The sequence below is a fragment of the Lutjanus erythropterus genome, chromosome 9 (assembly GCF_056507025.1).
Source record: "Lutjanus erythropterus isolate fLutEry1 chromosome 9, fLutEry1.hap2, whole genome shotgun sequence".
NCBI lineage: Eukaryota > Metazoa > Chordata > Actinopteri > Lutjaniformes > Lutjanidae > Lutjanus > Lutjanus erythropterus.
This window is the reverse complement of record NC_139325.1, coordinates 3,506,240-3,526,073: the sequence shown is the minus strand read 5'-3', so window position 1 is coordinate 3,526,073 and position 19,834 is coordinate 3,506,240. Positions and strand designations below refer to the sequence as shown.

At 41.8% G+C, this 19,834-nt stretch overlaps 1 protein-coding gene across 3 annotated transcripts; it reads left to right on the top strand.

The window, feature by feature from the left end:
- The first annotated feature begins 454 nt into the window (after positions 1-454).
- LOC146320972 (antizyme inhibitor 1-like) lies at positions 455-18,745 on the top strand. 3 transcript variants are annotated; one of them, XM_084725955.1, is made up of 12 exons: positions 455-653; positions 2,582-2,703; positions 5,223-5,433; positions 5,624-5,797; positions 14,538-14,710; positions 15,061-15,195; positions 15,324-15,405; positions 15,689-15,763; positions 15,872-16,037; positions 16,182-16,297; positions 17,191-17,411; positions 17,500-18,745. In XM_084725955.1, exons 3-12 carry the CDS (start codon positions 5,332-5,334, stop codon positions 17,612-17,614), a joined length of 1,359 nt encoding a protein of 452 aa, XP_084582081.1. In that variant the 5' UTR covers positions 455-653; positions 2,582-2,703; positions 5,223-5,331; the 3' UTR covers positions 17,615-18,745. The 3 variants fall into 3 exon arrangements, with proteins under 3 accessions (XP_084582081.1, XP_084582082.1, XP_084582080.1); XM_084725956.1 differs by lacking the exon at positions 455-653 and adding an exon at positions 1,443-1,660 and having other exon boundaries at positions 17,194-17,411; XM_084725954.1 differs by lacking the exon at positions 455-653 and adding an exon at positions 1,443-1,660.
- The last annotated feature ends 1,089 nt before the right edge of the window (positions 18,746-19,834 follow it).

Genomic DNA, 19,834 nt, shown 5'->3' with positions numbered 1-19,834 from the left:
AGTGCAAACATTTTAATTTCAAAAAGAGATTTTTAAACAAAGATGATTATAATAGCACATTTTATACCTATGTAATCTGCAGGTATTGTTGGTTTCAGATTTTGAAGACTTTTAACACATTTTAAAATTGTTTGAAACTGAATTCTTGTCTGGGACATAGGTGTTTTCTTTGTTTTGACACTATGCTTGCACACATGAACATTTGAGTTGGGGATTTTATGCTCAGGACTGTGTTTCCCAAGACAAAGATGATGTCAGTCTTGGAGTCCAAAAAAAAAACAAGCTCCAGAGAAAACACTTCCCTTCTGTTTAGCTAACAGTAGCTGAGATTTCCTTGGCACCCTCCTCCCCGAGTGTCGAGGAGGGAGACATGCAAATTTATCTCCTTGGAAAAAAACACTGCCCCAGACCCTGCTTTTTCAGAGGCAGCCACAACTTCTCAAAGTCACAACAACAAAGGCAAAGGGACAGGAGGATCCAGTTTGAGCTTGAACTTGGACATGCATCCATCTGCTTATTACTCACAGGACTGACACTTTGCATGTGTTGATTCTGGCTGCAGAAAATAATTACAGAGAATTCAGCAAACTTTGTTGGACAGTATTTTGTCCTTATTACAAGGACATGGGGAACACAATGAAGACATAACACAGGTAATTCTTGGAAAATTTGACATTTGACTGACATACAACATAGAGGTTAGATTTTATAGCTGTAGTCAACTAAGCTTTGATTTTACTGCTGAAAATACATTCACTGAGATTCAAGTTGTTTATTGTCACACTGGTAATACAGCTACAATCATGAAAAACCCTCTCTATTAAAAAATAACAGGAAGTTAAAGTAATTAAAGACAGAAAAAGAAGACTAAAAGTAAAAATATGAATTATTAGAAATCTGCTTTTATAAAATAAAACCTTTCATTATTTGTGTAATATTTAATGCTTAAAAATTATTGCAAAAGTACATTATTATTATTGTTGTTATTGTTTTTGCTGCTGTTAAAATTATTATTACGATTATCGTTGCAAGTCAGGGTTGTGATTAATTATTGTAGTAATTTATGGCTTTGGTAATAAATATTCCACATGTCTTAGTGTTGTAAAACTGAGGTTTTTGTCTTTGGTTTGGTTTTGACAGCTCTAAACTCCGCCCATGTGAAATTTATCAAACTCCCCACACTTAAAGCAGACCGGAAAACATGTATACCTAAAATATAAAAATATAATTTGTAAACCTATTATTGATTTTTTAAATACGAATGAATTCCCTGTAAAATACATTTATTAGATCATTTTTTCTTTTATTATGGCTTTCTTTCCACATTAGTGTTTTGCATTACTCAAAAACGTTACAATATAGTCGTCAACATGTATTTTATTTTGAAAATATAACCGGATATTTCCCTGTTAATTTCGGAGCACTTGATGCTGCTGTCTGTCCGTCTGTCTCACCGCTTAGCACACTCGACCTCCACTGCTGTCTTCCGCTCGGTCGTTACAAATGATCTGTACCAGCTAGCTCTCATCGACAATAACTCGACTCAATCCTCCACGTCCATGGCAGTCATCATTTTCTCTTTTTGTAACCCCACCACTCTTTAAAAATTCCGCCTAAAAAGAAAAAGCGTTCTGTCCCCTCTTTTGGGTTTTCAGCAGACGTAAGTAACGTCATGTTAGCTAACCGCGTTTTTAGCTTGCTACGTAGCATGTTGTTAAATGAAGCGGGCAACGTAGCGTTAGTTTGTCGACAAGCAGTAAATGCTAGCTGTACGAGATGGAAGATAAAGTAATAGTTGGCAGAATTATTACAGAAAAATGAGCAGTTTATTTATGTTAAGTAATATTTGCATTGTATGTTGCTAGGTAGCTAACACTACTACCTTATGCTAACGTTACCAGTGAACGTTAAACAATCCGTTACGATAGCAACTGTAGCTGTAGATGTGGGTATGTTTAATAAGGTTTTGAACTGCTAGTAGACAGCTAGGTGTTTGGCTAATAACGCCGAGCAAGAGTATGAAAATATTGTTTGCAGGTGTTACTTGGATTCAACAATGTGAATTGCTCGTGTCTTGAAGGGAACCCTTGATTTGCGAAACTCTCGCGAGATTTGCATACGTTATTATTCATTGTGCACATTACTCATACCAGTTGTGTTTTGTAATGTGACAACGCTGTGGGTAAAGTCTACGAAAAGAAACCACTACTAGGTAGACTGAGGTAAAGATCATGGTTTGTATTAGAATGACAGTCTCGCGAGGTCTTTCGCGGGTCTGGCGTTCCCTGGACACGAACCTGTAAATATTGCCATTCAAAACTGCTGGTCATGCTTGCGTCAGTTACTGTTTTTTTTTTTTTAATGACCATGTTCCAAACTAGCGGTGGATAACATTTCGTTCATTAACAGATGTTTCAGAAGATAACTATCACATAGAAATTAAACCATAAATAATCACTGCATACATGTTAATGTAGACTGGAGCAGGTGTCAGTGGGGGAGCAGTTGCTACCCTTGCCAGAGTTGTCTCTCTGTCAGACACTGATTCCTATGTGCTTTGTCCTTAAATTTCCCTTTGCAGGTGTATAACAACTATCCAGAGGATCTAGGGGCAGCTCTATACCGAGAGCCATTTGACTTCAACGCCGAGCCACCTTGGGATCCTAGCTGATAGTGGACGAGTTCACCCCAGGACTCATCCATGTGAGTAAATTAGGTGTAAATTGAAGAATTAACACATAATTAATATGTTATAATAATAAGTTTGTATAGAGGCGTGTGCAAATAAAACCATGTGTGTTTGAATGGACAAGTATCATTGTTTATTAATGCACTGTGACAAGCTGCTTAACCAAAACCTTTGACAGAAAGAATAAAAAAGGATGTAGTAACAAGCTGCATGCTCCAGATGAATCACAAACAGTCTCTAGTTATTTTAGATCGTGCATTTCAGATCTATTTTCAGTACTTCTATTAAAATAACAGGACGTGGTGCTCTGGACTGCTTTTATGTGCAGTAGTTGTTCTCTTGTCCTCGTTTAGTGGCAATAAAAGAGGCTCATTTGGTTATAGATATCAGTCCTGCTGCAAGTTTTCTATGTACTTCATTGTGCTTTGTCATGTGAATAAAACATATTAACTTCTTTCTAAAAGGAAAATGTTATGAGTGACATAGTTGAGCATTACATAAAGTCTTAGTTGATCTGTAAAGAGATTACATGCTTGAGCAATCTCACAACCTTTTTCAACTCATGTTCTTGCAGAGGGTTTAATAATTTTTTTGTATATATAACTGTCTGTCATTTATTCATGCACAATATTTCATGTATAACTGATGAGACTTAAAAAAGTTTGAGGGAATGATAAGCCAACACTGGAAAGGCAGGGACGCATGATATGAATTTTTTAAAAATCCATTTATTTATTTATTTTAGTCAATACAGATAACTGATAATTACCTGCTTCTCATGGCCAAGAACCAATAAGATCACCAATATTTTCACATTATTATATGTTAAAAAAGAACTTGATATAGTCTGTAGGTTATGCACATGCGAGGGTAAGATGTAGTGAGCAAAGGTGAAAGATTAATATTCCAGAGCTTTCACCATACCAAATCTAACAGACATCACTATTACAATAAAAACGATCAACAGTGCTGACTCACCAAATGTCATTTTTTTTTTTTTTGTGAAGTACATTGAAAAAGATGTTTGCATCATGTAGAAAGGAAAATGTAGTTTGTGGTCTCATTAGTACTGGCATGAACCCCCACAAATTACAACAGAAACTTTTTCAACTGTTCTAGTCTGATAATTATGTCAGTTGTGACCTATCAAAAGTCTTAGGAAATCCATGTTGGGGAAGGTATTGAAAAATTATGACACAATTCTCCATTGTTGCCGATGTCAAAAAGGACAACAATCAACCAGAAACTGTGTTTTACTTGAGACATGGGAGGTGGATGCAGCACGATGAATGTGCAAAAGGAAATTCTTCACATTTAGATGCAGAAGTGGGTCAAAATGACCTCATGGGTTTGTTTCCTGCAGTGTCTTTGGAATGAAAACAAGTTTTACTTACATGCTAACATGCTTAAATCAGTGTTCATCATTACCAACACTTAAGTTGAATAATACCATTCTGGCAAATTTTGGTTACAGATATTTTGTAAAGTGCTATTTTAAGTGATATTTAAGTAATTTTGTTTAAAATTTATGCTGATCTGTGACAACTTTTAGATGTATTAGTGCCAATTTATGTTGCCTTGTATACAAATATATTTATGTGGTGATGTTGATTTAAGTTATTATAGGAAGCAAAAAGGTGGTACCAGGATATGGTTAAACACCCTTTAACCATCACTTGGAATTTTGTTTTATAACACAGGGAGGAAATGTTTCAGAGCTAAAAACATTTGTCAGATTTTCTCTCTGCGATTCTTTAAAACATTTTTATTTCTCTCATTCAGAACATTCTGAGAACACAAAATCCATTGAGTTTGTTTATGTTGCAGTTTGTGTAAGGTTGACTCAAACGTTTGGGCAGAAGGCCTAGACTACATGTGGACAAATGTTGCCCCTGAGTTGTGTCAGTGTCTTGATCATCCGGGGATTTAACTTCCTTTGTACAAGTTTGTCAGTAACTGCACTTTGATGGAGCAGAAGCCCTGGTCCTGTCCTCGTTGTCAACAGGCTTTCTAGGCACAATGTTGGTCTCTGTTTAACCTCCCAAAACTACAGCCATGTCACATCTGGTCCAGTCCAGACTGCTGTGCCTCTCTGATGTATTGTGCAACATTATTGAAAGTAAAGTTGTGACACCAACGCCGCCAGTATTGTACCTTGTTTAATGCCATCAAAAAGAAGCTTTACGGGTCACCAGCTCAGGGATTCATGGCGATTGTTGGGAGTAATTGATGGTAAAGTAAATGAACCCTGTGCCCCAGACTCTGTGTTTTCACAGCGGCTTTTCAGAAGAATAGGTCTCTTCCACAATGCTATCCTGCTGTAACGTGGAACCTGCTCTGTGCTCTGATTGGATGGTCACTGAAAAATGACTTGTTTGATTGGGGATCTCATCCGAAAGGTTTAGGTTCCAGCTACTGAATAAACTAGAAAAGAGTTGGACAACGTCAATGAATTATGCATTATCCAAATATGATTGAATTGTTCTGCCTCTTGAATTTGTCTTGTGCTAACATTTCTCCTTTTCTTGTACAGTTTGTTGCATAAGTCTAGGACCCCAGGGGCTTGAGAGGGAGCGAGCAAGACCACTTTGGACTAGCCACATTCTTTATGCCTGTCGGATTAGAAGAAAACGGTTGAGAGGATGAAAGGAATCGCTGATGAACCACAGTATTCTGTTGGCCTGTTGGAGGGAGGCACGGCCCTCTGTGATGTGATTGACAATTACATTTATGAGCAAACTCTGGTAAGGGCTCACTGCAACAACATACATGTACCATATACCTATAAACCTAGAAATTTCTTACTGTCTTTGAATTGTCTCAAAGACAGTAATTTGTGTTGTTGTGCTGCACTGCATTGCATTTTGCTTTTGCCAAAGCTAGCAGTGTGTATTTTCTCTGACTCATCTGCATGTATGTCTCCTCCTTCCTCAGTCTGAGAAGAATGCATTCTTTGTAGCAGACCTGGGAGTTATAATGAGGCAGCATGTTCGCTGGCGAACTCACATGGCCCAAATTCGACCCTACTATCCCGTCAGATGCAACAGCAGTCCAGCTGTTATTGAAGTTCTCGCTGCCCTCGGCACTGGATTCATTTGCACCAACAAGGTACTCTCTCACGAACATGTTAGATCACAGTTCACGTTTCGCCACAGAAAAGAATCACAGCTGCTGTGTGCTATGTTTAGACTGCACAGTCCTGCATAGTGAGCATAAAATTGCTCAGTTAACAAGTATTTTTAAATGAGTTTACCCCAATTATCTGTCCAGTAATACACTACCCCTTTCCCGACCAGAGCAACTACTACTAGATTTATATGGGTTATCATTACACAACACAAGCTCTAGAATAGATTTAGAGGCACCACCAAGTGGTCAGTGTACCTCAGTGCCAACCTTTTAAAGTCTCCAGAAACCCACTCAGTCAGTTTGGATCCAAACTAACATGCAAAACACCAAAGTCACACAATAACACAGACAAACTAACTGAGTGGGAGACCACTAACTCCTGTGTTCTGTGAGGTAAAATTACTGTTTCTACCACACCCCCCAAAAAAGGGCTCTCTGACAACAAAGTAAAGCAGTGAAAATATTCTAATTATAGTGCTCATTTAAGCTCCTTTTTTAGGTGGCTAAAATACATTTTGCTGCTGTCAGTCAAAACATGATCTGCCACACCTACACACTCTTTCCCAACCTGTCACAAGACTTTGTCTGCTCTGAAGTTGTCAACATTACATTTTCACATGCTAACTAAGATCACAATTTATACGGAAGTCTGTTCACAAAACTGTTTTAAAACATACATTTTTTGTCTTCACTCAAAAACAGTAGGCTTCTGATCTCTCAGCTCTGTGATGATGAATCATCATTCTTATTATTTTGGTCAGGTTGAGTGTGTATAAGCTACTCTGTTGGATTGTTGAAAGAAAAAATGTGAACTGTATACTAGAAAAGAGGCATTTAACAAATGTAAAGGTTCTAAACTATTTTAACTAATATTGAACGAATTAATCACTGATTCTTTTGGTACATGTTCATGCAGACTGACAGAGGCTCAGCTTTTTTTTTTTTAAGACGCAACTAAGGGAGACTTTAAAAAAAAGGTTGGGAACCACTGGTCAGAACAGCAAATTGAGCTGCTTTTTTTTTTTTAACTAAGTTAGTGGGTCGAATAGATTGTTATGAATGTTAATTTTCACTCAGAATTTTGAGGATGCTAAAAGGTAGAGTCAGTAGGATTTGTCTGAGCCACACATCTGGACGTCAAATACCAACATTTTGAGTTGGTAAAACATCCTGAGCAAAAGCCTTTTTGCATCCCACTATCAACACCCTCAAAAGATATTTATCCCGTTTTGTATATTCAAGTCCGTCTAGATCACAAAAATACATGACTTTAAAGTTTAAGAACATTTTCCTTTTAAAAACAGCCTCCAGGACCCCAAGAATCTCTCTCCAAAATGGAGTCACAGAGGGACAGCTCCAAAAAATATGAAAGTGGTTTGCTAATGTGTTTCTGCAGGACCTCCAGCAGGCAGTTTGAGTCGAATAGTTGGTCTTTTGTGCTGGAGTACTGTTAAGACGACCATTAGCGGCTGGCGTTGCAGTAATGATGACAAAGGAGGTTGAGGATCCCAAGCATCTGGTGTTTATTGACAATTTACAGCATCACTGATGGAATCACAGCAACCCAAGTGAGGTCTAACCAGCAACACAGCTAGATGGGAACTGGCGCCTTAAATACTGCATCCCTGGTAGACCTGATTGGAAGATACCATCAGCAGGGGCTATCAAAAATCCTTTTGCTGTGCAAATGTACCTGAACCATATGCAAACAGTGGCAAATTCAAAATATATACAAAATCCCATTAAATGCTGTTTAATCGATTAACAAACACCCAAGCCTAATTAATATTAATAAATATTTACAAATACAATCCATTTTCAAACCCCCCTCCCCTTATCTCCCTCCTTGGTTCCCTCCCGGAACGTTTAATGTGCCCCTTGTAGCCGGGGGAACCCTTTTGGCCGTGCACCCTGGAGCGGACATAAGGAAGACAGGTAAGTAAGACACAATGCAAACAATGTTTAAACTTATGCACTAGTGCACGCACTTGGTCCTAATATTAGCACATCTGTATTGCTGCACAGAACTCAGCACAGAAATATAATTGTTATTCGTCAACCAAAACAAACCGATGCACGATACTGTCGGAGCCTAATATCACTCCGCTCTTTCAGGTAGCGCCGCGTATCGATCGCCGCATCTGCCAGAAAACACAACAATCACTCATGGTTCAAAATGACAATAATACCAATAAATAGAGCAATAAATATGCTACCAAACGTGCAACTATGCAATGTGCAAATTACATTATTCTGTGCCAATTCTGCTAATATAGTGCAAATATCGCTGACAAAGTGCCAAGTGCCATTATAATTATGCATAGTTTCACTGTTTGCTAGAAAGTGCAATTAATTCTGACCCACATTGTGCCATATTCCCGAGACCAAAGTCATCTGTCCACCGTAACGAAGTGCCCTTCGTTACATTTCCCCCCCCCTCTCCCAAAGGAGAACAGTACCTCACTCCTCAGGTATCCTGGACAAACAGTCCGCCACCACATTGGACTTCCCTGACCTGTACTGAACTGTAAAGTCATATGGCTGCAGGGCAAGGTACCATCCAGCGACGCGCATGTTAGCATCTCTCATGCGATGCAGCCACTGTAGAGCCCGGTGATCTGTTTCCAGGAAGAAGTGTCGTCCCAGTAGGTAGTATCGGAGGGTATCGATGGCCCACTTCATCGCTAAGCACTCCTTCTCCACCGTCGAGTATCTCATCTCCCTGTCCAGCAACTTCCGACTCAAGAACACGACAGGTCTCCTCTCTCCATCCACGTCCTGCAGCAGCACTGCTCCCAGGCCCACTCCAGAAGCATCCGTTTGGAGGGTGAACGGCTTCTCAAAATCTGGACTGTGGAGAACTGAATGAGTGCAGACGGCATCCTTGAGGTCCCTAAAGGCTCTGTCACATTCATCAGTCCACTGCACCTTGTTGGGAGCTGAGGCTTTGGTCAGGTCATTCAGTACCACAGCTCTGTCTGCGAAGTGAGGAACAAACTTCCGGTACCAGCCCACCAGACCCAGGAAGCCTTTCAGCTTCCTCTTAGTGGTAGGAACAGGGAAAGAACGGATTGCCTCTATCTTCCCCAGCTGTGGCTTAATTTCTCCAAAACCAATGATGTAACCCAGGTATTCCACTTCCCTCTGGGCAACAGCGCACTTGCAAGGGTTGATGGTAAGGCCAGCTGCCCTAATTCGCTGTAGGACCTGTTGCAGATGGACCATATGCTCCTCCCAGGATTGGCTGAAAATCACCACATCATCCAAATAGGCAGCAGAGAAGTCAGAAACATCCCTCAGCACAGAATCCATCAACCTCTGGAATGTGGCTGGTGCCCCCTGGAGGCCAAATGGCATGACCCTGAACTGATACATACCAAATGGAGTCCTAAAAGCTGTCAGTTCCTTGGCCTCAGGTGCCAAGGCTACCTGCCAGTAGCCTTTGCTCAGGTCCAACGTAGTGATGTAGCGGGCTCTGCCCACCCTCTCCACCAAGTCATCAATACGAGGCATTGGGTATGGATCAAAATGGGACACTGCATTCAGATACCTGAAATCTATGCAAAATCTGAGTGATCCATCCTTCTTCGGAACGAGCACAATAGGACTGCACCACTCGCTACAGGACACCTCGATTATTCCCAGCTCCAACATCAGTTTGATTTCTTTCTGCAGCACAGGGATCAGCCGCTCTGGGATCCTGTAGCTCTTCTGTCGGACTGGAGCATCCTTTGTGAGGCGAATCTTATGCTGGACCAACGAGGTGAATCCCGGTGTCTCCCTGAAAAGGTCCGGATCAAGCAGGGGTTCAACCTCCGCCTGCTGGGTCAGAGACAAATGTGTCAGGTCCACTCTCAGGGGCTCTGCCATGGTGGTGATTGTTGGAAAGAACTTCTCATTAGTGTCCTCATCCTGCACAGCCCGGACCAACAGCTGCTGGCACACCGGCTCTGGACGAATCTGGAACTCTTTGAGGAGGTTAACATGGAAAGTCTGGTACTTTTTAAGCCTATCTGGCATATACAGTTCATATGTGACTTTACCTACTCGTTTGCTGACTTCATAGGGTCCATGCCATTTGGTCAGCAACTTGCTCTCACTGGTCGGCAGAAGTAGCAGCACCTTTTGGCCTGGACTGAAGACCCTCTCTCTGGCCCGTCGATCATACCAAGCTTTCTGGCTTCCTTGAGCAGACCTCATGTTTTCATGCGCCAGTGCTGTCATCTCCTCCAGTTTCTCCCTCATTTTGACTACGTATGCCACCACATTTTCCCCTCCTGGCTTCGGACTCTCCCAGTAGTCCCTTAGAAGGTCCAGTGGCCCTCTCACTTGGCGGCCATACAACAGTTCAAACGGGGAAAACCCTGTTGACACTTGTGGGACTTCACGGTAGGCAAACAGCAGGTACGACAACCACCTGTCCCAATCAGCACCTGTCTGGGAGACAAACTTGCGCAACATATTTTTTAGTGTCTGGTTGTGGCGCTCCACTAGCCCGTCCGTCTGGGGGTGGTAAGGGGTGGTCTTAATACCCTTAACTCCTAACACTTGATAAACCTGCTGCAACAGTTTAGACAAAAAGTTTGTCCCACAGTCTGTTAGGACCTCCTTAGGTATGCCTACCCTGGAAAAAAGCTGTAAGAGGCAATCCGCTACCTGTCTGGCTTTAATCGACCTGAGGGGGAAGGCTTCAGGATAGCGGGTTGCGTAATCACATACAACTAATATATAACGGTGTCCTGAAGAACTTTTCTCTAATGGTCCCACTATGTCCATGCCTATTCTCTCAAAGGGTGTGTCTATAATGGGCAAAGGCTGTAGTTGTGCACGTGCTACTCCCTTTGTTGAGGTAAGTTGACATGTTTCACAAGAACTACAGAACTGAAAGACCTGCGTGTACATCCCTGGCCAAACAAAACGGCTCCCGATCCTGTTTAGCGTCTTTTGGAAGGCCATGTGGCCCGCCCATGGAATCGAATGACCCAACTCCATAACTTTGTCCCTAAACTGTTGTGGCAGTGCTAAGGCCTCAGACTGTCCCTTTCGCTGATACAGAAGGCCGTCCCTCACAACATAAGTGGCATCATCTAGACAGCTTGAATTACTTTGCTTAACCCCCTCCACTTCTATCACCTTTTCAAACCACTGCTTCAGTGTTGAATCCTGTTTCTGCAATGACCCTAAATTAGGGGGAAAATCAAAATCCAGCTGCTCATGTGGTTTAGATATGTGTTCTGTCCCTTCCCTGTGAGAACCCAACCACTTTTCCCTCCTTCTCTGCGCTCTTGACTTGTGCGGTTTTACTGTCCCTGCCTCCCATTCTACCCCAAAAAAAGGCAACTCCCTGAGGCCTCCCTCCGCACTCTGCGCTCTTGTGGTGACGTTACAGGGTTTTACTGGCAGTGTGACTGAATTCAACTCAATTTCACCTGGCAACTCCCTGCCATCTACGTCAGCCTTAGAAACCGTCTGGTGCATCAGGTCAAAGAGTGTCGGGACATCATTACCCAAAATGACTGGATATGGCAAAGCTGACGCTAATGCTACCGACAGCAGAAAAGTTTGGCCCCCCACTGTCAAATAGACCTCCGCTGTGGGATAAACATGCTCATCCCCATGAATACAGCTTATCCTTGACCTGTCCTCACTCCACTTTTCCCTGGGCACCAAACTGTCCAAAACCACTGTCTGAAAGCATGCAGAATCAAGCAAAGCCACCTCACGCTGCCCATTTATCAGAACTGGCGCTGTACGGCCTGCTTCTCTCACTGCTTCTACCTTAGCTGGCCTCGGGGCTGAACACAGGAGTGATGGTTTAGTATGGTTAAGGGCTGGACAAAACGGCTTAGTATGACCTAAAGCATTACAATGGTAGCATCTAACCTCCTTGGAGGATCTAGGTAGGGGTTTCTTAGCATGGCTTGGGGCCTGGGAAGTAACCTGCTTAGAAAAACTGCTAGAGAAACTCCTACTCTGTGGCCGACCAGACCCCTGTTCACCCCCAGTGGACTTACTTGAATAGACTTGGTGGTTCTCCCAGCTGAAGGTGACGCTGCGGCTCCCTTTTCTGGCTGACGTGAAGACCTCCGCCAGGCGAGCTGCCTCCTCTGCTGTCTCGGGGTCATGTTCTCTAATCCAAACCTCCAGCTCTGGGTGGACCATTCTCAGGAACTGTTCGAGGATAATAGTCTCTGATATCTCTTTTACCGTCGACTTATCTGGCTTGACCCATTTAGAAAACAGGTCCTTCAGACGAACATACAGCTCACGTGGAGTCTCCCCTGGCTCAATCTTCAAGGACCGGAACCGCCTTCGGTAGGTATCTGGTGTAATTTCATACTTTGCCAAAATTGCTGCTTTAACCTTATCATAGTCTTCAGAGTCTTTTATGTCCATCAGAACATATGCATTACGAGCTTTACCCGTGAGCAGGGGAACCAGACGCACAGCCCATCCATCTTTGGGCCAGCGGCAGACATGGGCCATTCTTTCAAATGTGGTCAAAAAGTGCTCAATGTCATCTTCTGCAGATAATGGCAGTAATTTGGGTTCCCTATGGGCAAGGGGTTCCCTGTGTGGTCTGAACCCACGACTCATCTGGCTGGTCATCTCACCTGGATCATCATCGTCACCATCATCATCATCATCACCACCATCATCAGTATCATCCTCATGATTGTCCCTTCTTGGGAGCTGGCCCTCCTCCTGTGCATCTGGCTCCTGTCCCTGTTCTTCTCTCATCATGTTTACTTGCTGCTGTATTTGTGAAAATTGATGCTGCACGCGTCTCCATCGCTGTTCTTGACGCGAGGATTCTTTCTCCATTTGCTGATCTCTCACTGCCTGGGACCGAATGAGAGATTTCACCAGACCTGCTAGCTCCTCCAGCTTATCTTCAGCTTTGGCCTCCGCCACGGCGCCTGAGCCGGCTGATGAGCAAGCACCCTCATCTGGCTCCTCTTGTTCATTTTTCTTCCCATGTCGAGTCATCATGTTACTGCCGCGTGAGCCCCTACTTTCTGACACCACTTGTTAAGACGACCATTAGCGGCTGGCGTTGCAGTAATGATGACAAAGGAGGTTGAGGATCCCAAGCATCTGGTGTTTATTGACAATTTACAGCATCACTGATGGAATCACAGCAACCCAAGTGAGGTCTAACCAGCAACACAGCTAGATGGGAACTGGCGCCTTAAATACTGCATCCCTGGTAGACCTGATTGGAAGATACCATCAGCAGGGGCTATCAAAAATCCTTTTGCTGTGCAAATGTACCTGAACCATATGCAAACAGTGGCAAATTCAAAATATATACAAAATCCCATTAAATGCTGTTTAATCGATTAACAAACACCCAAGCCTAATTAATATTAATAAATATTTACAAATACAATCCATTTTCAAACCCCCCTCCCCTTATCTCCCTCCTTGGTTCCCTCCCGGAACGTTTAATGTGCCCCTTGTAGCCGGGGGAACCCTTTTGGCCGTGCACCCTGGAGCGGACATAAGGAAGACAGGTAAGTAAGACACAATGCAAACAATGTTTAAACTTATGCACTAGTGCACGCACTTGGTCCTAATATTAGCACATCTGTATTGCTGCACAGAACTCAGCACAGAAATATAATTGTTATTCGTCAACCAAAACAAACCGATGCACGATACTGTCGGAGCCTAATATCACTCCGCTCTTTCAGGTAGCGCCGCGTATCGATCGCCGCATCTGCCAGAAAACACAACAATCACTCATGGTTCAAAATGACAATAATACCAATAAATAGAGCAATAAATATGCTACCAAACGTGCAACTATGCAATGTGCAAATTACATTATTCTGTGCCAATTCTGCTAATATAGTGCAAATATCGCTGACAAAGTGCCAAGTGCCATTATAATTATGCATAGTTTCACTGTTTGCTAGAAAGTGCAATTAATTCTGACCCACATTGTGCCATATTCCCGAGACCAAAGTCATCTGTCCACCGTAACGAAGTGCCCTTCGTTACAAGTACGAAAGAATCGAGTCACGTTCTTCCAGCTGAATTCCCTCCAGGAGGGGGAGCTTGTTACTGACCACTGCTGTCTGCAAATCCTGTCCCACTCTTCTTGTGAGACTATAAAGCCTCCCTCTGCTTCCCATCTTGCCTTGATATCCAAAGTATCATCCCTTTTAAGGTTTTGGAGGGCTGAGTATAATTTGGATATTATTTTCTGAAGAGTAGTGTTCTTGTAGGCTCTTAGAAAAATGTCAAGAATTTCATCCTTCCCTGAAATAGCATCCCTTGGAAATTTCTTGCCCATAAAATCCCGGATTTGTAAATATCTAAAGAGATCTTGATTTTGTAGACCAAAGTTTTCTTTAAGGTCCTGGAAGCTGAAAACTCCATTCTGATCTAAGAGTGCAGTATGCTGTAAGTCCATTTTTCGTCCAGTTTTTGAAACTTGTGTCATAGTTATTTGGCATAAATTCTGGATCATATGCAAACCATTTAAACATTTCGGTTCCTTTCGTCAATTGGTGTCTTTTGATTACTTCATTCCATGCTGTCAGTGAGCCAATTATCCATGGGTTGTTGGTGTCTGAGAGGTGATTAGTTATTGAGGGGTCTCCAACTAAATTATTAACTGTTAGTCCCTTCCCCAATGCCATTTCTATTTCTTTCCATTTCACATGCAATATTTTAATGTTATACTGTTCTTTGTCTCTTTGTGTTTCAGTCTGAGCTCGAGCTGGTACAGAGCCATGGCATCCCCTCTGAAGACATCATCTACAGCGGTGTTTGCAAACAAGTGTCCCAGATTAAATATGCTGCTAAGAACAGCATTGACCTCTTGGTGTGTGATAATGAAGCGGAGCTACGCAAGATTTCTCGCTGCCACCCCAATGCCAAGTGAGTGCTTGCTAAGCATTAGCGCCAGTGATCATGTGCCTTGAAAGCTGCTATTACAACATTGTCAAGTAATTGGATTTGTGCAATAGTGCCACTTTTTACGAGTCATTATGAGTCATCCATCTCAGGGGATTTCACTTGAAATACAGTAATGTTGTTCCCCATCTTCTGGCATATTAGGATTGCCAGTAGTAAGAGACTTTATGTGAGTCATGTGGTCTCAGCTACAGGCATTTTGTGATTTAATGTGCCAGCTTTTCAGCTCACTTTAGTTGTGAACTGTTTGTATTTAACTCGCCTGTTTTTTTTAATCCTGCAAACCTGTAAACAAGGTTTTTTCTTTATTTCAGGCTGCTGCTACAGGTTTCAACAGAAGCATCCAGCCAGGACGATGAGATGAGCATGACATTTGGCTGCTCCCTCAAGGACTGCAGGCATCTGCTGGAGAGGGCAAAGGACTTAGGTGTGCAGGTGGTTGGAGTCAGGTGAGGCCTGCAGAAATGCACAATTTAATGCAAATTTAATCCAACCTGCTTCCGTATTAAGTTTGATCTCATTGTGAAGGTGTCAATGTTTGACCATTAACCGCCTCTTTTTCCTTGTCCCCTCACAGGTCTCACATTTCCAGCTCTTGTGAGGATGATCAGGTGTATGTTCATGCCATATCTGATGCCCGTTGCGTCTTTGATATGGGAGTAAGTAGTGTTAAATAATGCTGTTTCTAGTTGCACATTTAAAGGGTAGCTTTGGTGTGTTTTTTTCCAACCTGGATCCTATGTTCCCATGCTTTTGTCAAAGTGACTAAATGGGACAGAGATTTTTGAAATTGGTGCAGTATTGAGGGAGCACGAGGGAGAGCATAGGATTCTGTGTAGAAAACACAGAAGTTACCCATGAGGTTAGAAGTTAGAGAGACTCACTTCACTCTGTAGTCGTTTGTGTTATGGTTACACATTTACAAACCTGTGTCTTCCTCAGGAGGAAGTTGGCTTCAACATGAAAATTCTAGACATTGGAGGCGGCTTCAGTGGCTCTGAGACTCAGCTGGAACTGGTTAGTATCCATCTATATGGTTTTTACCCATATAAACAACACTGCTGGAGAAATGTGTCATGATATGCATTTGGCGATAACTTTCAACCCATAACATCTTTTCTACAGATCAATAGTGCAGTCATGTCTATGGTGGACCTGTACTTCCCTCCTTCTACTGGAGTTTCGATCATTGCAGAGCCTGGCTCCTTCTTCGTGTCCTCTGCTTTCACTCTGGCAGTGAATGTCATCTCCAAGGAGGTGGTGGCACGTGACTGTCAGGACCAGGCACACGGTCAGTGACGATCAGATACTCACTTAAAGTATATATTCATGAAGATGTTAGGGCTTATTCACAAAAACTGTAATATGAAACGAAACAGTATCAAAGTTTTAAAATTCTCCTCTAATATATGTTGTCCACCATCTCCTTGGACAGATGATCCATCTCCTAACGATGAGCCAGAGTTCCAGTACTACATGAACGAGGGAGTGTACGGATCATTTGCCAGCAAACTCTCTGAAACACTGATCGCTGCTCCATCTGTTCACAAGGTCAGTCTCAAAGATTCTCTACAGGTCAAGATATATCACAGCTAATCTTGATAGCTTAAAATTCTGTTTGAGAAGCTCTTAAATATTTATTTAAGGAAAGGTCTAAAATTCAAGTGCAAAATGCCTCTACATTTGGGCTTCGGAGAAATCAACAAGAGTTGAATTCAAATGCCTGTTATTTTTTTTTTTCTACTCATGTTCACAAACTTTATGACCTCATTACCACCATAGTTTCTGTCTGGATGGTGTGAGGGCTTGCTAGTATTTAAACTGTGAACACCTTGGCTGGTTTACTTTCTCTGTAATTTAATCCTTTATCCTGATTCAGAATATAAGTACAAGGAACTAAACAGTGTGTAGGAAACATTAGCAGGTAAATAGCTATCCTTCTCCACCAGTATTTGGGCACAAGAAAGGCTGTAAAAAGGGACTCAGTCTGATCTACATGAGGAAGCTAAGAGATTCATAATGACAACAGACTGTCTGCAGGCTAAATGAGACATAATAATGTTAACCTATTTATTTAAAATTCATTTATAAACTCTAAAACAGAGAACCACTATAATAATACAGGGATCTAAATCAGATAAATGCCCTTTATCTCAACCACTTACTGTCATCCTGCTTTGTTAAAAATTTTTATCTGACAATATATGTATTTACTTGAAAGAGTATTTAAACATTCGATAGGTAGTTCCATTCCATAATTGGCCTTTAATTAAACAAAAAGTAAAAAGTCTACACGTTTAATTTTTCTTTCATTAAACTAGTCCGACATCACATCCTAATTAGCAAGATCCTAAACCCAAGCTGAATCCAGTTAAATAAGATTTGCAGGTCTTATCATTGGATGACTAAATAAATGATCTGCTGTATGTGTGTGTGTATGTTAGCAGAACACGTCCCTGGATGCTCCAGTGTTCAGCAGCAGCCTGTGGGGTCCCTCTGGGGACGACCTGGACCAGGTAGTGGAGCACTGCCTGCTGCCTGAGCTCAACATCGGAGACTGGCTCATGTTCAGCCAAGCAGGAGCCTACAGTCTGGGTCAGCCACTCGGCACCGCCACCGACTCACCACCACCTCCCGTCTACTATGTCATCTCCTCTAGAGACTGGTAAGCATCTTGGTGTGTTGAAAAGTTCACAGATTGAAAGAAACGTTGGGAATTCTGTCCTTGACTCCTGTTCATTTTCCTCCTCCAGGTTTGAGATGCAGGACACCGGTGTTACCCACGAGGCTACACTGAAGAACTTCTCATTGGTTCCTTATTTCCTCAATTCCTGCCAAACAGAGGCTGCTCTGTCTGTCCCAGCTTAGCGACCGGGAAGATTTTTATCTTCCGTCTTTTTTTTTTTGGTTTCTGCTGCTAGCTTCCTCTGGCCTACATTCCACTGGGATGAACTGAACTGACTGTGCAGATGGTGATTGAATTTGCTGGGACCAGACTGAAGTCATCTCACACCCTGATGTAAAGTTTATTAAAATGATTAGACCTGGAACAACCCTAGTAGATGTTAATTCATATGCAACAAAATGGATGACTCCAACAAGACCGATGCACTCTTTCCTTTGCTTTGGCCATCCCATGGCACTACAGTTTACACTCATACAGTAGACATATAATGATTTTAAATGATTCTATTTGACAGATGTATTATCTATATCTCCATTGCTGTTGCCAGTCTTGTAAAGTAAGATATGTATCCCTGAGTGAAGCAGTGTATTTAAACAGAAACACACTTCTGACATGTTGTAGGCTGCTTTGCTATAAGATGTGTATTTATGATTTAATTGGTTGTATAGTTTTATTTTGTGTGGTTTTGATTTCATCATTACATTTAAAATCTGTTGTCCTTCTCAGTGTTTGTTAAGTGGAAACTTGCATATGGAAGTGCGTTTACTGTCTGTTGCAGTAAATAAAGCCAGTGTGGTCAATGCACAGTGTCACAATGATGAGTGCAGTCTGCTCTGGTGTTGATGGGGAAGCGAACGTCTCGGTCTTCACCAGTAATCTGGTGTTTCAGTGTTTTTCTACAGCGCTGAGGAGCTTGCTTGGACCAGCAGGTAGCTGCTATACCGCGACATAGCAGAGCAGGTTTATTACACAGCATGTGCTGCAGATGGAACAATGGAAGTGTTGATGGATAACGAATCAGCAGACTTGGAGTGGGGTCTTTTTTGAAAAAAAAAAACATTTATAATGCTAGAACCCTTACTTTTTTGCTATTTCTATCAATATTTCTATTGAATTTGTTTAAAAATATTTTTTCAACATTTCTGACTGTTGAAAGAATATTATTTCCTGACTCTGGAGGTATACTTGCAAAGTGTGTGTCATATCTTTGAAGTGATCTCCCCCTCTGTGTCTAAAAGCATGATGAATTAAAAACGTGTATCTGTGCTTGTCAACATGAAGAGTAATAAAAACCTCATTGACTGGACTGTGAATCACTGTGTCTGTGTTTTATTATCATTAGATTGTTCATATTTTATTTGGGAAGCCCTGCTGCTATCGCACAGATTTACCTAAGGGGTGTCCTAACATGAAGACTTAGTCCAGAGGTTTCTGAAATCAGCCAGGCATCTGCATGGGGGGGTTCTGTGAAGAAGTGAGAAATTCTTACATTATTTATCAAAAAGAGATCACAGAGAATAGTCTAAATGCATGTGATTTAGTTCAGAGATTGAAAAATTTACTGTTTTATTCCACTTTCCCAGAGTCAGAAACTTAATACAGAGTGTTTTGATGTGTTTGGTGTAGTATGAAGTTATATAAAACAGCAATGTTAGGTTATCTTGCCTCAATTATTGAGTGTCTCTTAAGTCAAATAACAATCATCACAACCATGAACCCAATGAGTGAAACTAAGCATGTAAACTAAGAGAGGTGCCTTTTTTAAGCTTTCAAACTGTCTGATGGGAGGCCCACTGATACTGAAAACCCCTGACTTCTGGTGGGGGACAGTTGTACTGACTATCTGATGCATGTTGATGATTTAGTCATCCTGTCTCTTTATAATCGTTGCAGTGCAGACTTATAACGAGTCTGGAGTCTGGAGTGATCTCATGATTGCTAAAACCAAGGAGGGTCATCTTCATGACAGACTATACAAAATATGGTGAACAAAAAAGATATTTGGGTGACATCACGGATGATCTATGTGATGATGATGTTGAAACAGCCCTTTTAGAGACTCCTGTATTCCACACTATACAGCCCACTTGTGGTGCAGTTCAAGAAAAGCAAAAATGACAAAGCTTTAATGATGTATTAAGAATCTCGCTCAAGCTCCTGAGATGGATGAGTGCAAGTCATGTGGTTATGACTACTAATGTTCCCACCTTTTATGTAGTTTGAGGAATTTTTATATGAATATATGAATTTTTATATAATTCAGATTAGCTGATTCAAAAAATGTAATGGCCTTAACCAGTTCCTCCAGGATTTCACGGGCTGTGTTTGGGATTCAAATGCACTTTTTTTTCTCTTTTTTTTTTTTGTATAATTCATTCATTGTAGGTAATCTCAACAGAAAG

Coding starts and splice junctions, on each gene's coding strand:
- LOC146320972 (XM_084725955.1), top strand. CDS start 5,332: ATGAAAGGAATCGCTGATGAACCACAGTATTCTGTTGGCCTGTTGGAG. Junction 5,434..5,623: donor ACATTTATGAGCAAACTCTG/GTAAGGGCTCAC, acceptor CTCCTTCCTCAG/TCTGAGAAGAATGCATTCTT. Junction 15,764..15,871: donor CTGAGACTCAGCTGGAACTG/GTTAGTATCCAT, acceptor TCTTTTCTACAG/ATCAATAGTGCAGTCATGTC.